We start from the raw sequence: 16,901 nt of genomic DNA, 5'->3' as shown, positions 1-16,901 counted from the left end.
AGAAGTGTGATTTGCCAATAAGTGATGTGCTGTGCGTACGGGCGCACCGCACGACTACAGGATCGCTAGTGTTAGCCTGGTGTACTTCTGTGCAGATACTTGTAGGGAGGGAACGCCTGTCATATGATGTACTAGGCAGGTTTATCTTTTCTGTGTCAATAGCGGCCTAGATAATGTCTAATAGCAAGCGCTGGCTGCAAGGCGAGGCGGTGGATAGTGTAATAGACAGGTCAGAAACTCAGGTCTGAGGTCTTGTCTTGTCTTGGGGGGGTCGTCTACACCGCAACAGCTGCAGGGAACCAGGATATGGGAGACGCATATGCACAAAGCATAGTTGGAGAAAAAAAAAACACATGAAAATAACGGCTTTAACGAACCTGTGGGTATAACTAGTCGAGTGATTTCGCGTTGTCTGCGTCTCTGAAAGCTAGAAGTGTATGCGCCTAAGTAACGCGTATGTGTGTATGCACGTTCTGCGGCAGTAGAAGCTTGTACCTGCAGAAGAAGTGCCTTGGTAGTCCACCCTTTCTATTGGAAAGCACCCCGTCCCAGTGCAGTCACTGATACAGCTGCGCAACGGTTGATGCAGCCTGTTCTGCAGCTAGTGTCTGCAACGACCCCTTCTGGAGAGATCTTTGTCTCGCGCTTGGTTTCTCCAACGAAAACACTGCTCTTCGGCATCCAGGCAAAGATTATGATGATGTGTACCGCTGCATTACTGGTGACACATGCAAGTCGCTGTTGGTTCATAAACAGAACTGATCATGTGATGTTTGATATGGGAAGTGCCGGGTGGGAGTTGCTCAATGGACCATCGGTATGGGCAAGGAGTGATATGTTTGGTTTGATATTGAGTTGGTATTACTGGCTGTCAAATTGTAATGTACCAGAGCTTTCTTCTTGGTCGGCGAAGGGTAGGGGTTACTTGAACCAGAGGCACTATCAGTACACACAGCGCCGTCTGCTTTGTTGTGCTGGTCTCCTCTTTCTTTGGGTTGATTAGCCTCCTACAATTTCCATCAAAGATTGAACCAACAACTAACAGCCGGTTGTTGGTAAGAAAGAAAATGCTTGGATTCTTGGGTGTGTAAGTTATTTGTATTTCATTGTGCGTTATTCGAGCATCCACTTGCCATCATCCGGTAGACCCTTTGTATACGCATATGGAGTGGTCTGGCTATAGTGACGGATCCGGAAGGCTATTTGAAAGAGAGTAACTGGGGATCGCGGATTGACTCAAGCGAATGCGGAGGGTAAAATCGACCAGCGGAGCTTATCTCCTGCACTTGCGTCCTTTCGGGCATTCCCATGGCCGTGTTCAGATGTGTGTTACTAAATTTGACATGGGCATCTCGCTACATTCCGAGGCAATGCTCTACTGGGGCCGGAGTATAACATGGAGCCGCAGGGACACTTTCGCATGGCTTGTCAGACTGACTGCATCTGATAAATGCTTGCCTTCCAGTCTTGTCGTAGGGCTCACTTGAGGTTCCTAGGATTTCATGAAGATTCTCAGTCAAAACATTTGAAGCCTGGCAAACATGTCTCCCAAAAGCATAGCGCTGTCCTGGACAGTGCGATGGGAGGAGCAGGAACCCATGGTAAAGTGTCGGTACTGATGCGAAATAGTTCACGCAGCAACCCGAAGAAGCCGCCCGAATCTCCACATTCAATGCTGTTCAAAAGTCTGAGGCTTGGATCGCTTAGATTGTCATTTATAGTCCCAGCTATTGGGCCGGTTGACCTGGAGCTTTGGGATTACATCGCGCCACGCCCCATAGTTGGGCTCCAGGCTCTTTGACAATTGCTGAGGTTGCCAGATGGCCTGGTTTCGTTGATTTCAATCGATTGCGAGCGGTGTCGGCCGGAATGATGTATTTGACCGTTGGTTCTTGGAATGCTGCATTCCTGAAAACGTGAGCACGAACACAGTGGCGTTTTCTCCTTTCCCGCATTCCTCTGAACGAATTTCGAGGCAAGCTTCTGTGTTGCCTTTGGTCCACTGGACGACGATTCTTCGAGACACTTTTAATTTCGTCGCCCACCGATTCTTCTCGAGTCCTATCATTCATTACGATGTGTTCTTGACTCTAGGTCGATGGGCCAACTTTTTCAAATCTAAACCAGGATTTCTCTATTATCCATGCGTTTTGACCACTTTGTCTGGTTCAAGGAGTTGCTGACGCCTTCAGCAGCATTTGTGTTGCAAGAATGGTTACTTTCCATCAGTAACCGTAGAATTGCTGCTAATTCCCAGGTTGTCGTCCTTGACTAATTCTGTTTGCATGACTATCCCTGCAGAGACGACGGATAGGTGCGTTAGTGCGTATGCAGGGGTTGGCTGTTTGGACGTCAGTTACGCCGGTAAACTCTACCGCGGCAGACCTGTACTGTATGGACTACTAAGACGGCAATTCATCTATAACAAAATGGAAGAGAGGGAAGAGCCGTAGATTCCTCGTTGATGCTGAGTCAAGTATTGCCTGTATGACATGCATAGAAGGGACCTGTGAACTCTGGAGGAGTGTCAATGGTGCGTTTGGCTGCCAAGGAAAGCGCATCATATACCAAGGGCATCGAAGACTACCAGAGTCCTGTCTCTCCTTCGACTTCTTTGGCTTGATCTTCTTTAGACTATCAATGACGTCTGATGTCGAGCTTCATTTCAGTATTGTTTTGGTGCTAGTCAGTTGCGAAATCTATACTAAGGATCAAAACACACAGACAAGGGCAGCAACAAAACTCACCAACGATGAGGAAGTTTGTTTTGTAATCAATTGATGGAGTTTCCTCGGTCGACCGAAAACTTTGGAGAGATATCATCAGCGAGACATTAGCCCACATCCCATACACAGAACCTAATATGTTCGCGTCGCGCACATACAAATGGGGCTCCTTTCCCATACACCCGTAGCGACCGTTCCATGTCTCGGCGCTTGGACCAGTAGTTCGTGACGGCCAGTTGGGTCACTTACAACATGCACACGCACCAGGCAAACCATGTGCCGGACCTCCGCTCCGATGCAACACAGGCGAGCTTGACCCGATAGCAATTGACCGCAAATTGGAGCACGGCTGTGATTTGACAGCTGACGGCAATGTGTAGCATGATCCTGCGACCTTCTGTGCCGTACCGTAATTTTTAATTGGTCGGTGTGAAGGTAGCCGACACTACAATGGGTCCTTCAGATCTACAGTATGTATAGTAGCCTCGAGTGGATTGCTCTTTTGGGGGGTCGGTTTGGTCAGTACCGGGGTGTCATGTTCCATCACAGACCCTGGCGTCAACCTAGTCAAGTGAAAGTGAAAATCGCACGCAGTCGGCAGGTTTCCTCAACAGCCTGCGGCCGTGTACAGCCATGCCTGATAAGGCCTGCATGACCTCGTGACAATGGTCTGACAGCCGAAACTGACTGATCACGAAGATATCGCAGGGTTTCATCAGTCTTAAGTGGTAAATATACATCGTAGCAAACTACTGGTTTCGCAAGCAAGTTGAAACCGAGGACTCCGAGGACTGCAAGAATATAATCAACTTCAATTTCCAAGATGAAGAAATCCATTGACAAGCTGTCAACGTATCCGGGCCCAAATGACCAACCTCATTCCGTTCACATTCCACGTCTTTCTGTCCAACCCGGCGCATTGAATGCATCATGTATCATACAGTTATTTACCTGTTCATCAGGCATCAAGGTTCTGGACCGCGGCACATTTACTTCAGATGTGCCAGCCACAATGACAGTCGGCCAGCATCGGTAGGCCGAGTGATCAAAACATAGGATCGGACGAAAGGCAATATATGCTCGGCAAGCCTGACAGACCTGACAAAAACATGATAGATCAGATCAGTAGAACTGCGGGTTCCTCTTGGTTTGCGAGACTGTGACCAACATAACTAAAAATTTGTTCAAGAGCAGTGACTTCATGCCGCTTCACTGCCGCTAGTAGACCGTTGTGATGCAGACCGCAAAGGCTCAACATGTTTGACCGGCGGTGTCATGATCTGCTTTGATGGTGTCGGGGAGAGTGCAACAGGGGGGAGAATCGGCGGAGCGGGTGAAGATCGCGCTCCGTTAGCCGATTGCTGACCATGTGGAGGTGACCGTTTCAGAGGTGAGATGCCATTCTGGTAGGGCGGAAGAGTCGGTGTCTTGACATCTAATGCGGGCGCGGGCTGACCGTGCTTGAGTTGTGGAGTCGAAAGAAGTGAGGGAGCAGCGCTGCTGTTGGATGCACGACGCGCAGCTGCAAAAGGTGCTGGGGGCGGTGATAGTCCTGAAAGTCTGTTACCTGCGTCCTGGAAAGGTTGCTTTAGTGGAGACGTGGGCACTGCAGGCACCGGCACTGGTGTTTCACTAGTTTTCGGAGGCAGACCCTCGGAAGATCCCTTTTGGGCCGGCATAGTTCCATTGGCCTTCGGAGAAATGTGAAATACACCCTTCGGAGGCAGGATCTTGCTTGTGCCTAGTGACTTGGATGCAGCCGGTGGGGACGATTGGTTAATGGTAGAATATGCCCGTGATTTGTTTGGTGATTGTTGCGGCGGTGATAATGTTGGGTGTGGCGACGAGAAGGGATTTGATCCATCAGTGTTGTAGAAGGGCGACGGCGGAGGGAGGATTGGAGTATGGCTCATAGGTTTGATAGGAATCTTGGTTTTGGTTGATGCCTGGGGAGAGCTGTGTTGCAGGCGAGACTGCTGCAAGGACTGAGATCGTGACGCAGTGCCGTTTGTATACGGTGACAAGTTGGGCCGCGCAGTCTGTTCCGAGGGAATGGCAACGCCTTGGTTCGATCGTTTTGAAGCAGGCCGTTCCTCGGATGACTTTTCTGTGGGAGACGACGGAACATCAGCTAGGCCCTTAACCTTGAGCTTGATGGTGGTATGCTTAGGATTCGCTTCTCTTCGCTTGCAGGTATTGCAAATGAAATGGAAATCATCTCGCTCAGCCTCTTTTTCACTAACGCTGGCGCATTTACTATGCTGCCAGACGTTGCATTTCTCGCAAGCAATGCTGTGTGTCCCGTCATCTACTTGTCCATAAACTCCGCAAATACAATCGAAGATCCAGTCGTCCTCCTCGTCTTCGAGCTCCTCAAGGGCTTGTTTATTCCTGGCAATCTCGGCTTCTAGTCGACGTCCCGAAAGCCTGTTGGCACTGTCGGAGTCGATATTCCTGCCATCTTCGGAGAGCTGAGCCAGTTCCTCTTGATGCTTCAGTCGCCGTACTTCTCGTTCTTTGAGACGGTTCTCACGGGACATCATTCTGTTGTCGCGCTCCTTTTCCCGCTTGATGCGTAGTTGCTCCTCTTTACGGGAGGCTGCTTCTTCTTGGCGGCGTCTCTCTTCCTCTTGACGCTCTTCTTCATCATGCTTTTGGCGTTCTGCCCTACCCGCCAGGCGACTGGATCTCTTTGCATGGGCCATCTTCTCGAGGCTGAGAAGTTCTCTCTCTCTTGCCAAAAGCTTTCTCTTGCGCGACTCTTCGTGTTTTTCTAGGATCGGGACGAGACCGTCCTCGATGCGGTCTCTCAATATCTTCTCGTTTTCATCACGAGTCTTGCGGATCGTGTTAAGAAAGGCGCGGACTTGGTCTAGGGAGACGGCAATACACTCCCACTTTGCTCCTCCGAAGCCGTCGTCTTGTTCATCTTCAACAGCAGAAACCTCTTCCACATCGGAGGCAGGGCCATCCTCGGCATCTTCGGCATCAGCGTCGGCAGCGGTGGACCTGGAAACGCGACGTCGCTTGGCGGCTCTGGCAGCAGCTTTCGCCTTCTTGCTATTCTTCTTAGGTTTCCAGGTGGGGATGGTTGGGGGAGGGTCAGTCCGACGATACAAGCGATCATCATCAAGGAGAAAGTACTCGCGGTCTTCGCTGTCCCAGCCATAGGGTTCTATCCTCCAGTCGGTCTGATCGGACAGCGTCTGCTCATCCATCTTGTCTCGGATGCGTTCGGGGTGCAGCATTACCCATTGGGTCAACTGCTGGAGTACTCGGAGCTGCGATCTGTTTAGCGTGTGTTGTTCGGCGCGGGTCAATCAAGTTGTGTCCGTCTACGAACCTTTGTGAAGACATCAAAGTCGTGAAACCTGGCAGGGTCTTGATCAGTGCCGAAGGGGTTGTGGTCAGGCTTCTTGGCAACATATTGGCGGCGGGTGTACTCGTCGAAGAGTTCTGGTGTCAGGCCACGATGCGAAGATACAAACTTGAGCAAGGCAAGACCTATATCGAGGAGCAGAGTGGAGTGAGGTTTCAAGCACTCGGTTTCAAGGACCTGATCAGAAGGGAGGAAGTCAGCAATGTCGTTTGGTTTGCATGTGGTGAGGTTTTTGTTGTGTTTTGTTGTTTTTGTTCTGGACTGGCGAGGTGTAGTGATTACGTACATCCATGTCGATACTCTCATCAATCTTGACGACCTTTCCGAACAAGAAGATCCATTGAAACAGATTGGAAAACTGCCAGGTATTTCTGATGCGTTGCAATAGTGGGATTTCCTTGGGAGACTCTGGTGCAGAGGCGACCTGGTCAGTCTCGGGTTCAAGATGGCGCCTCGAGCGCTTTCTGGTGGCCGGCATGGTTGTTACAATTGTTTGTGACGCGGAAAACAGGATGCGCGTTGTGGGGGATGGAAGACGGGGTCGCTGGCGATGGGTGTTGTGAATAGGTAACGAACGAATGATGTGCGGGTAGGAAGAGATGCGGGCAGCGCAGTTGTGGCTAACGCATTAGTTGCAGAGAGGCAAGAATACCAGCACAAGGCAAGCGAGTACTCGACTTGCGTTGCGTCGTGTGGTGTGGTATGGTGTCGTGTCGACAGTTGTCCTGTGTTGTCCTATGTTGTTGTTGTTTTTGTTGTTGTTGTGGTGGTGGTGGTGGTGGTGGTGTTGTTGAATGGAAGCTACCTTCATTCTAAGAATGAGGTCAGTAATTGGTGAGCTGCGCGACTGACACCTGCTGTAATCTGCAATCGGCAATCTGCAATCTGCCCTGGATTTTTTTTTCCCAGCTCAAGCTCGAGCTCGAGTTCAAGCTGGCGCGCGACTCAAGTCGCGTAAAGCGTAAAAAGTGTTACCTTGCCCACTTACAGTACTTACATGGCAGAGGAACCCCACCCCAAACTAGACTAAGGTTAGTTTAGACTAAACCATACGAGACTAAGCTTAGCTGATTCGCCAAACGCCAAACCCCAAACGCGCAGACACGCCAAGTTCAGTTAGCTGACCGATACGACATGATACTCATTGACTAATCTTATTTTAGCCCGACTGCCAGACACATACATCTTTACACTACAGTGCAGTATGCACAAATGCTCATTTTTTCTGTTTGATGCATTCATACAGATACAGATGTAAAAGCGTTCTTTCAAGGTCAAGACAGAAGCTTGCCCTGCGCTTGACAGACATGCGATCACATCCGACGTCGCAATGTAGTCACCATTTCGATACGTCGCTCCTAGAGACTGCCTGCTTTGCCTTTTTCCTTTTTCCCTTCTTTCTTCTTCTCCTTTTTTCTTTTGTTTTTCCTCTAGTATAGATGTTGGTAAAAAAAAAATTTTTAAGAAAAAATCTACATACCACAGGTTGCACTTGGTAACCATAGTAGCACAGCACAGCTAGCTAGCTGTGTATACTGAGTAATGTGCGTAGCTGCTTCATATAAGGGAAGACCATCTCTCTCTCACTCTCTCACTAATTCTCTCTATCTCTCTCGGAAGGGCCGCCCAAGACCAAAATGGGCCAAGTGGCCACGGCATGCGCATCCGCCAAGTTGAAGGTGGCAGTGTTTCAGACTCCAACAGCAGACGTTTTGCACCGGAAGGAAACAGGGCTGCATGATACGGCGTAGATGAAATCTTCTATCTTCTGCAAAAATAACACACTCGGCCTCCTGGAAAATGGTATGATTGACAGCTCGGCGCAGAGAGATGGATGGCACTACGTAGAAACCATCGCATTATCAACATCATTGTAGTTTAGGTAAACGCAAAAAGGTTCGAAATCGCAACGTGTGTGGTGCTCTGCCCCCCCCTAGCTCGAAGCAAATGTTTGGTTGATCGCCGCCTACGACTAGCCAAGCCAAGCTTTGGACCCATCACTGTCAGGGGCCGCTGAGTTCATGCATCAGTCGGACTTATCTCTTAGCGTGGTCACGTCTTGGAAAGGACCCGGCCGTCACGCTTGTACCTATTCCTACCTACAACCGCCATGGCCAAATGTGAGGATGATGCGATTCGACACGGCCACAACTGCTATGTCGAAACTACTGAACACTAGTGAGCGTTACATGGTACAGACAACAAGTTGCCTCTAGCTGGTGGGCCCTATTGCGCAAGTCGGGTAGTCTGCAAGAGGCTGAGCCTCCTGGCAGCCCTGGCAAGCCTGGGAACTCACAAGCCCGAGACCCGTCTTGTACAAGCGCAACACGACTTGGGTTGCCTGCAACGTGGTCAAGCTACATACTGTACCTACTCCATACATACTGTACGGATACCTTACCGTATGTAAAGATGGGAGATAATACAGTACGTGTGTAGATCTGCTGGTCGTGCTGCTGGTTATCGGCACGGCACAGTTGACGTCTGAGCTCCAAAGTCTCCAGTGATCCCTCGTGTCAAGTGGGAGACCCTCCCAGCGACCCTCCCAAGTGACCCTCCACGCCCGAGCTGATCGGTATCCATCCGTCGTCGTTGGGGTCCTGGTCTCTCGTAATATACTCCGTAACGTAGTTGGTCTGCAGAAACATTTTTATCTGACATCACCCTGAGAGACTCACACAATCCTCATCAATACCCATTGCCTAGCCACTCGCTTTGTTTGTCCATCGTGAAAGGCAGAAGCCATCACACGCAACGACAAACCAGTTGTAGATCGACCCGCTGCATCTTCTTCTTCTTCTTGGCTTTGGCTTGCTTAAGTTGTCCCCTCGCTAGACAATACTGACCCCACGGTCTCACTTCCACGCCGCCACGCCACGGTTCGCGCCGACAAGACACGACGCCTGCATTCTTTATTCATTGATCGATTGATTGACCAAGTGATCCAATTCTCTCTTAGGCGGTACAGAAATGCGAACAAGAACTGCTGTGATGCAACTTCTTTGGTCTTGAACCTTCATCCGGCCGCGCTTGCGCATTACGCCCTGCATCTTTTGCAACGACCACATTTGTTCCGTCCTGCTCTGCCTGCTCTGATCTGGCCCCTGTGTCATCTGGATGACACGACGGCACCATGAGTAGACAACCAAAGTCACCCCACCATGCGCAGCAAGATCCGTCATCCCCTCCGTCGCAATCGATACCGTTGCAGAACCTCTCGAGACCGCCTGGCGAATATGAATACGGCAATCGGTATGGTGGAGGGGAAGGGGAGGCGGAAGGGGAAGGGACTCCAGGGTTGGCAAGCGCGCGCAATACTCAACGACTTGTACCGTCAGCGGCTACCAACTTGCCAGGGTTATCGACATATTGGGAGCAACCACAAGACTATCGTTCTCACCTTGACGAAGAATTAAGTCCTGGCTCACCCATAGATCCTGCCGCATTGCAGTTCGCCTTACCGCCAGAGATTCATCCTCCTGCGCCTCCTCTATCTCGAGATTCTGCATCCACGCCGAACCCATACGCGGCGCCGTCTCCATACTACGATGGCCCCACGAATCACGAGTACTTCGAGTCGGATAACACACCTCTGGCCACTGCAGCCCAGCCAATTTCAGGCTCTCTGGCCACCCCAAATGTTGGAGCTCCATCACCGTCGCGGACCAGCTTCCAGACAGTATCTGATATAGACGATTCGCGGCTGAGTCCCCGCAATACCAAGATGCTTGGGTTCGGTTTAGGCCAGGACTACGAGGCAAGCAAACACCACAGTTATGGTCAGAACCTGGCTCCTCTGGATCCTCGGGCATCGCGCTCACCAGGGACGGCTTTATACCGAGCTGGGTCCATTGTTAGGGCCATGTCCCAGCGTGTAGTCAACATCAGTGGTGATGGAGATACCATAGAACAGCACCAGCGCCGAGCGCGATCCAGATCGAGGTCTCCAAGTGCCGATGGCCGAATACCACAGGAGACAAGTCATTTATCCGTTGATACCTCATATCGGTCCCAAGTCTATCCTCCAGAAAAGAATGGCGATCCAAGATTCACCTTCGTGGAAGAGCCGCCCATGTTCGAGGGCCCACGTGTGCCAATGGCGAATCCTCTCAAGGGCCGCTCACTGGGCATCTTCGGCCCGGACAATCCCATAAGAATGAAGCTCTGTGATGTTTTGGTCAGCCCGATTTTGGAGCCTTTCATTCTCGCGTTGATTGTCCTGCAGGCAATCCTCCTGGCCGTTGAATCTGCGCCAAATGTGTTTGATCCGGGCAACGGACGACCTCAGAGATGGGACGGAACTAAGACTGATTGGGTAATGCTGATATTGTTTACCATCTTTACTTTAGAGATTATCTGCCGTATCATCGTGTCTGGGTTCATACTGAACGCCACAGAGTATAGCACTATTGATCGAAAGAAGGGATTCAGGGCAGTTGTGACAGATCAATACCAAGCAGTCTTTGGACCGCAACGTCAAAAGTCTGTCAAAGGCTTGCGTCAGGAACATTACGGACCGTCGACGTTTACTCGGTCATTTACAGTCATGCAAGGACAAAGATTACCGGAAACTTTCGAGGAGGCACAGAGGATGCAACTAGCCCGCAGAGCGTTCTTGCGACATGGCTTCAATCGACTCGACTTCACGGCAATCTTGTCATTCTGGATTACCTTCGTCCTCAGTATCACGGGCATTGAAATGCAATACCATATCTTCATCTTCCGTATGATGAGCTGTCTCAGAATCGTCCGGCTTCTTGCCTTGACCAACGGTACAGCAATCATTTTACGAAGTTTGAAGAAGGCAGCCCCATTACTTATTCGGGTGTCATTCCTTATCTTGTTCTTCTGGATACTATTTGCTATTATTGGCATTCAGAGTTTCAAGTCCAGTCTTAGTCGGCAATGTGTTTGGATTGACCCCATGGACCCTACTAACATCACTGCTGCATACACCAATGACCTGCAGTTTTGTGGAGGACACCTTGACAACGATACAGGTGTGGCTGTATCATGGGTTTGGAGCTCAACATTGACCGGCAGTCTGGAAGATCTGAGCAATAGTACTGCTAGTCCAAAAGGTTATATATGTCCTCGAGGCTCTCTATGTCTGCAGTCGACCGGCCCTTTCAACAACACGGTAAATTTTGATAACATCATCCATTCTATGGAGCTTGTCTTCGTTATCATGAGCGCTAATACATGGTCGGACCTCATGTATTACACTACCAACTCGGACTACCTCCCGGCTGCGCTCTTCTTTGGTGCCGGGATCATGATCATGATGTTGTGGATGACGAATTTGTTGATCGCCGTCATTACCTCGTCTTTTCAGGTTATTCGAGAAGAGAGCAAGTCTAGTGCGTTCACAGGAGAGGCCCAGGATCCTGTTGTTCCATTTCAGATAGATCAGGACCGACTACGGCGGATCTCAACCTTCCAAAGGATCTACGACAAGACTCAGTTCCTCTGGATAGCGTTGATTACCCTTGACCTGCTCGTGCAGGCCTCCCGCAGTGCAAGGAATAATCGAGAGGCTTTGATTAACTCTACCGAAATAGTCGTCACCACACTTCTCGACATAGAGATTGTCATTCGGTTTGCGTCCAATTGGAGAGGTTTCCATCGCAGCTATCGCAATCTGTTTGATCTCTTCTTGGCAGTTGCAACAACCGTGATCCTCTTACCTCCAATTCACAGTCAGCAGGAGGTTTACGCATGGTTGACGGTCTTTCAGATCCTAAGGATATACCGCATTGTTCTAGCAGTACCAATCACTCGCAAACTTATTCTGCTTGTGCTTGGAAATGCAGCTGGTATAGCCAATCTTACACTATTCGTGTTCTTGATCACATTCATCATGGCAATCCTGGCTGTTCAGCTATTTCGAGGCGAAATACCGATGTACGAAGACGATGAGCTCAACAACATTTCATTCTATAATATCTACAACGCCTTTCTAGGCATGTACCAAATCCTCTCGAGTGAGAACTGGACGGACATTCTGTACAACGTTACTTCATACACGACTCACCTCGGTACTTCCTGGTATGGCGCTATATTCCTTATTGGCTGGTTCATCCTCGCTTTCTTCATTATTGTCAACATGTTCATTGCTGTCATTCAGGAGAATTTCGATGTATCCGAAGACGAAAAACGGCTAGAACAGGTCAAGGCCTTTTTGCAGAGGAAGGAATTGGCAAACAACAGCAGCAATCTCGCCTTGTCCACGATCTTCACTTTTGGCAAAAACCGTAAGAAGAAGGATCCCCTCGATTATGGCCCAGCTACCATGGAAATGCTCTTGAAAGACGCTGTCGTGCGGGAATTTCTAGACGACAGCATGGACCCACTGCAACAATCACCAAACGGAACGCAGTCGCCTCAAGAAGGTCACCCTACTGGCGACGTACGACCTGGACTGCTCTCGTCAGCATGGGGTCGGTTCCGGTCGGCATTTACAAGCAAGGAACCTAATCCATTTTACCAGAATCTCAAATTTGAAGGCGCAAACGATAATCTCGACCCTCGTGCCATGGCCCGTCAAGCTGTGTCAGCTACTGCTGCTAGACGTAAAGCCCAGCGGGAATACCTGCAACGCCATCCAACTTACAACACTGCCCTCCATATATTTAAGCCGAAGAATCCTTTGCGTCGTTTGTGCCAGAAGATCGTTGGCCCTGGCCGGGGCAGCGAGCGCTTCGATGGTGTAGAACCGAATAAGATTGCTTGGTACGTTTCCTCGGCATTCATTTATGCTGCCATTGTAGCAATGGTGGTCCTTGCATGTGTGACCACGCCGCTGTATCAGAAAGAGTATTTGCAGAGCAATGACTTTCACATGACGAACTGGTTCGTATGGGTAGATATGGGATTTGCTATTCTCTTCACGGTCGAAGCCCTCATCAAAGTTATAGCCGACGGTCTATGGTTCACTCCCAATGCCTACTTCAGGAGTTCTTGGGGCATCATTGATGGAGTTGTGCTTATAACACTATGGATCAATGTCATTACACTTCTAGCCAATGACGGGGCCGTCTCTAGAGCCGTTGGCGCCTTCAAGGCTCTCAGGGCTTTGCGTCTGCTCAATGTGAGCGATAGCGCGCGACAGACGTTCCATTCGCTCATCATTGTAGCCGGATGGAAACTTCTCGGTGTAAGTCTCAACGTGAAAATTCCTTCATTTACTAGTCACTAACTGGGTTGGCAGGCTGCTTTCGTCTCCATGTCTCTCTTGATCCCGTTCGCCATATACGCAGTAACTCTTTTCAACGGAAAATTGGTGACCTGCAACGACGGCAATGTATTCAATCTGGCCGACTGTTTTGGCGAATACGAGGCTGCCCCTTTTAGTGGTGATTGGCCAATGCTAGCACCTCGCGTCGCCGACAATCCTTTCTACTCATTTGACGACTTCGGTTCAGCTCTATTCATTCTCTTCCAGATTGTGTCTCAAGAAGGCTGGGTCGATGTGTCGTTCGCGGTACAGGCAATTACCGGCAAAGGCACTCAACCTTCTGACAACAACGCGCCAGGAAATGGAGTTTTTCTTGTCATTTTCAACATCCTGTCTACAGTCTTCGTCTTGACTTTGTTCATCTCCGTCTTCATGCGCAACTACACCGAGTTGACAGGCGTTGCTTTTCTCACCACCGAGCAGAGATCATGGCTTGAACTGAGAAAGCTACTCCGCCAGATTTCACCATCGAAGAGCTCATACGATGACTCCGAGAAGAAGTGGAAAAAATGGTGCCACAAACGAGCCATCGAGAAACGCGGGAAATGGTACACCGCGGTTACGGTCGTACTTGTGCTGCATCTCGTCCTGCTCATGTTGGAATTTTACCCGGAGCCAAATTGGTGGACGCGCACAAGAGACATTACCTTCCTGCTCTTCACACTAATTTACATCGCCAATGTCGTGATCCGTATTGTGGGGCTTGGCTGGACTCGTTTCCGCAAGAGTTCCTGGGATGTCTTCTCCTTGATTACGGTGACAGGAGCCTTTGCAACCTCGGCTCTGTTGATCAGCAACGAAGATTACTCCATTTACGTGCAACTGCATAAGACCTTTCTTGTAGCAATTGTCTTACTGCTTATACCTCGGAACGATGCCCTCGATCAGCTTTTCAAGACAGCTGCCGCCAGTTTGACGACAATCATCAATCTCTTGGCTACATGGCTCGTGTTCTTTTTGGTCTTCTCTATTGCGTTCACCCAGACCTTCAGCTTGACCCGTTTTGGAGGGGGCGAGGAAGCCAACATCAATTTCCGAACAGTCCCCAAAGCAATGATTCTCCTGTTCAGGATGAGCTGTGGAGAAGGTTGGAATGAGGTCATGGAAGATTTCGCAATGATCGAGCCACCTCTTTGTGTTGAATCTGCGGAATTCTCTGACAGTGACTGTGGCAGTGCGATCTGGGCTAGAGGTCTGTTCATTGCCTGGAACCTGATCAGCATGTATATCTTCGTCAATCTGTTCATCTCCTTGATTTACGAAAGTTTCTCATATGTCTACCAGCGCTCAAGTGGACTCGCAGTTGTCGATCGCAATGAAATTCGCCGCTTCAAGGAGGCATGGCGAAGTGTCGATCCGGCGGGTACTGGCTTTATCAGCAAAGAAGCATTTCCCAAACTCCTGGCAGAGCTATCTGGTGTATTTGAGATGCGTATCTACAAATCAGAAGACTCTGTCCGCCAGATCTTGGAAGACGTCCGCAGCGAACCGCCACAGGCAAGACATGCCTCTATTGCATCGCAAAGTGCACTCGCAGGCGTTGACGTGCAGAAACTCAATGAACGCTTGGCGAAGATTGATATTCAGGAAGTGCGCCAACGTCGCCGCCGCTTCAACATTTTCTACGAAGAGGTTATGGTTTCGGCAGATCCCGATCGAGGCATCTCTTTCACGACTGTTCTCATGATATTGGCGCACTACAACATCATAAGCGACAGCAAGAGCTTGAGGCTAGAAGAATTCTTGCGGCGCCGTGCGCGCTTGCAACGTGTTGAGGAAGAAGTTCGTCGAAGAGTTGTTCTAGGTTTCTTCGACACATTGTAAGTGGTTTGTGCGTAAATACTACAAATATCGCTAACATGCACAACAGATACTGGGCTAGGGATTTCAAGAAACATCTTGACAAGAAGCGAGCTGGACGAATGTCTGATATACCACAATTGGATGTGCCGGACATTTTTGTGGAGGACAATGACGCGAAGCACAGGGCTCCGCAGAGGGCAACAGTAGCTGTCACTCCTCGCTCAAGAGCTGCAACAAGTTCTTCGGATTTCTTGACAGCCTCCAATGCTGTGCGACCACAGCACCGTAGTTGGGCCTCTAGCACTGATATCCACAACATGGATGCCCACTACGAGCATCCATTGAGCTTACCCAGAGTACAACCTTCCACGCCCGGCCATCGCCACGATAACTCGGCTTTCAGCTTCGAGCTCCAGGAGCCCGGAACTTCTTCTGGGCAGAGCAGCCGCCGTGGTAGTTCCGTGAGTCCAGCGCAGGTTAGAGATCTACTCGACGACTCTATCTGGGTGGAGAGCATCCGGCGCAGCGCGACAGTACGGAAATCTGTCCGCAAACAAGACTACAGCCAATATTAGCCAGCGAGATCAAACAAACAATAGGTCTGCCTGGCGGTTTGTAATATCGTATACAATAATAATGAGATAATGTGGGAAGGAAAGTTGACAAAAGGAGGAAAGAGATGTTCATCAGGTACCTCGGCAAAACAACGCCTCGACTATGTCCGTAAAAAGACATTCTGCCATGGTGGCAGATGGGGACTATAGTTTGGATGAACGAGACATGAAGAAGTAGCGGTAATGGGGCTCACCAGCATCTAACGGCGCATATGGTCATTCATGGGTTTCACCGTCAAAATTTTTTTTTTCCTTGAGCAAGCGACTTGTTACAATATTTTACCCATGGTTTTGGTACCGCAATGTTTGGATGAGAGGTGGCGGAGATGGGGTAGATACCAGAACTTTTGTTCACCCAAGATTTTAGATGTGAACATTTGCTTATATAGATAGATATAGCATTTATTGAATGCGAACGTCATGGCATACATAATTCACTCGAGGTCTCTATCGAGTCAAGTATACGCTTTCCAACCACACATTATTATAGTCGCGAATTTAGCCTAGTTGTAATTCAACTTCCATGCTCTCGCTGCAAAAAGGCATCTACTTGCGCAAAGATGAAGCATACTCGGCCTGAACTTGTACGTAAGTGCTGCATAAAATCGCACATGTGTGGGTAGCAAGCACAGCCACCTTTGCGATGCTGACCGCTGCGAAAGGCCGTCCACACCTTGAGGGGTCTGGAACGATTATGCATCGAAAGCCTTACGAAGCTTTCTACGCGGCAGTTTCGAGGAGCTCCATTCTGCTGACTAACAAGCTCCTTCCTTGCTTGATGTGTTTAACTTGAGGCGCTCCATTCCGACATCACGTCTTTGAGTTGGCGAAGTCTTAACCATCCTAGCCATCCTGCTCCCTCACAAACCTGAGGCAGTAACAATCCGCCTCTGTATAGTACCAAATACAGGACGAGAAGGGTTTTGGCTGTTCATGCTGGGGAAGTAAACTGGGGGACCAGGTTTGATCGACGACTGCAGGAATCGTTATCAAGCGCACTGACTGGCTTCTGCTGGAGGGGTGGTGGCTATCCCTCTCTCCATTTTCACGTGAAAAGCTGAATCCTGACTCAATAAGGTTTCCTTAAAATCTCACGATTCTCCTGTCTAGACTAGGCCCTTCTAGTCCTTGGTGTTGAGTGG

General features: G+C 49.6%; 2 protein-coding genes across 2 annotated transcripts; one reads left to right on the top strand and one right to left on the bottom strand.

The window, feature by feature from the left end:
- Positions 1 to 3,925: 3,925 nt before the first annotated feature.
- Positions 3,926 to 6,583, bottom strand: BKA67DRAFT_653112 (uncharacterized protein; the record flags this gene model as incomplete). Its single annotated transcript, XM_046106298.1, has 3 exons — positions 3,926 to 6,007; positions 6,070 to 6,282; positions 6,392 to 6,583. The coding sequence occupies 3 exons, from the start codon at positions 6,581 to 6,583 to the stop codon at positions 3,926 to 3,928; spliced, it is 2,487 nt and encodes an 828-aa protein (XP_045964036.1).
- A 2,655-nt stretch (positions 6,584 to 9,238) lies between these two features.
- BKA67DRAFT_511138 (ion transporter) lies at positions 9,239 to 15,720 on the top strand (the record flags this gene model as incomplete). Its single annotated transcript, XM_046097383.1, has 3 exons — positions 9,239 to 13,261; positions 13,316 to 15,162; positions 15,213 to 15,720. The coding sequence occupies 3 exons, from the start codon at positions 9,239 to 9,241 to the stop codon at positions 15,718 to 15,720; spliced, it is 6,378 nt and encodes a 2,125-aa protein (XP_045964035.1).
- Positions 15,721 to 16,901: the final 1,181 nt, after the last annotated feature.

The sequence above is a fragment of the Truncatella angustata genome (genome assembly GCF_020726525.1).
Source record: "Truncatella angustata strain MPI-SDFR-AT-0073 chromosome Unknown BKA67scaffold_1, whole genome shotgun sequence".
Lineage (NCBI taxonomy): Eukaryota > Fungi > Ascomycota > Sordariomycetes > Amphisphaeriales > Sporocadaceae > Truncatella > Truncatella angustata.
This window is presented reverse-complemented; position numbering and strand designations above follow the sequence as displayed.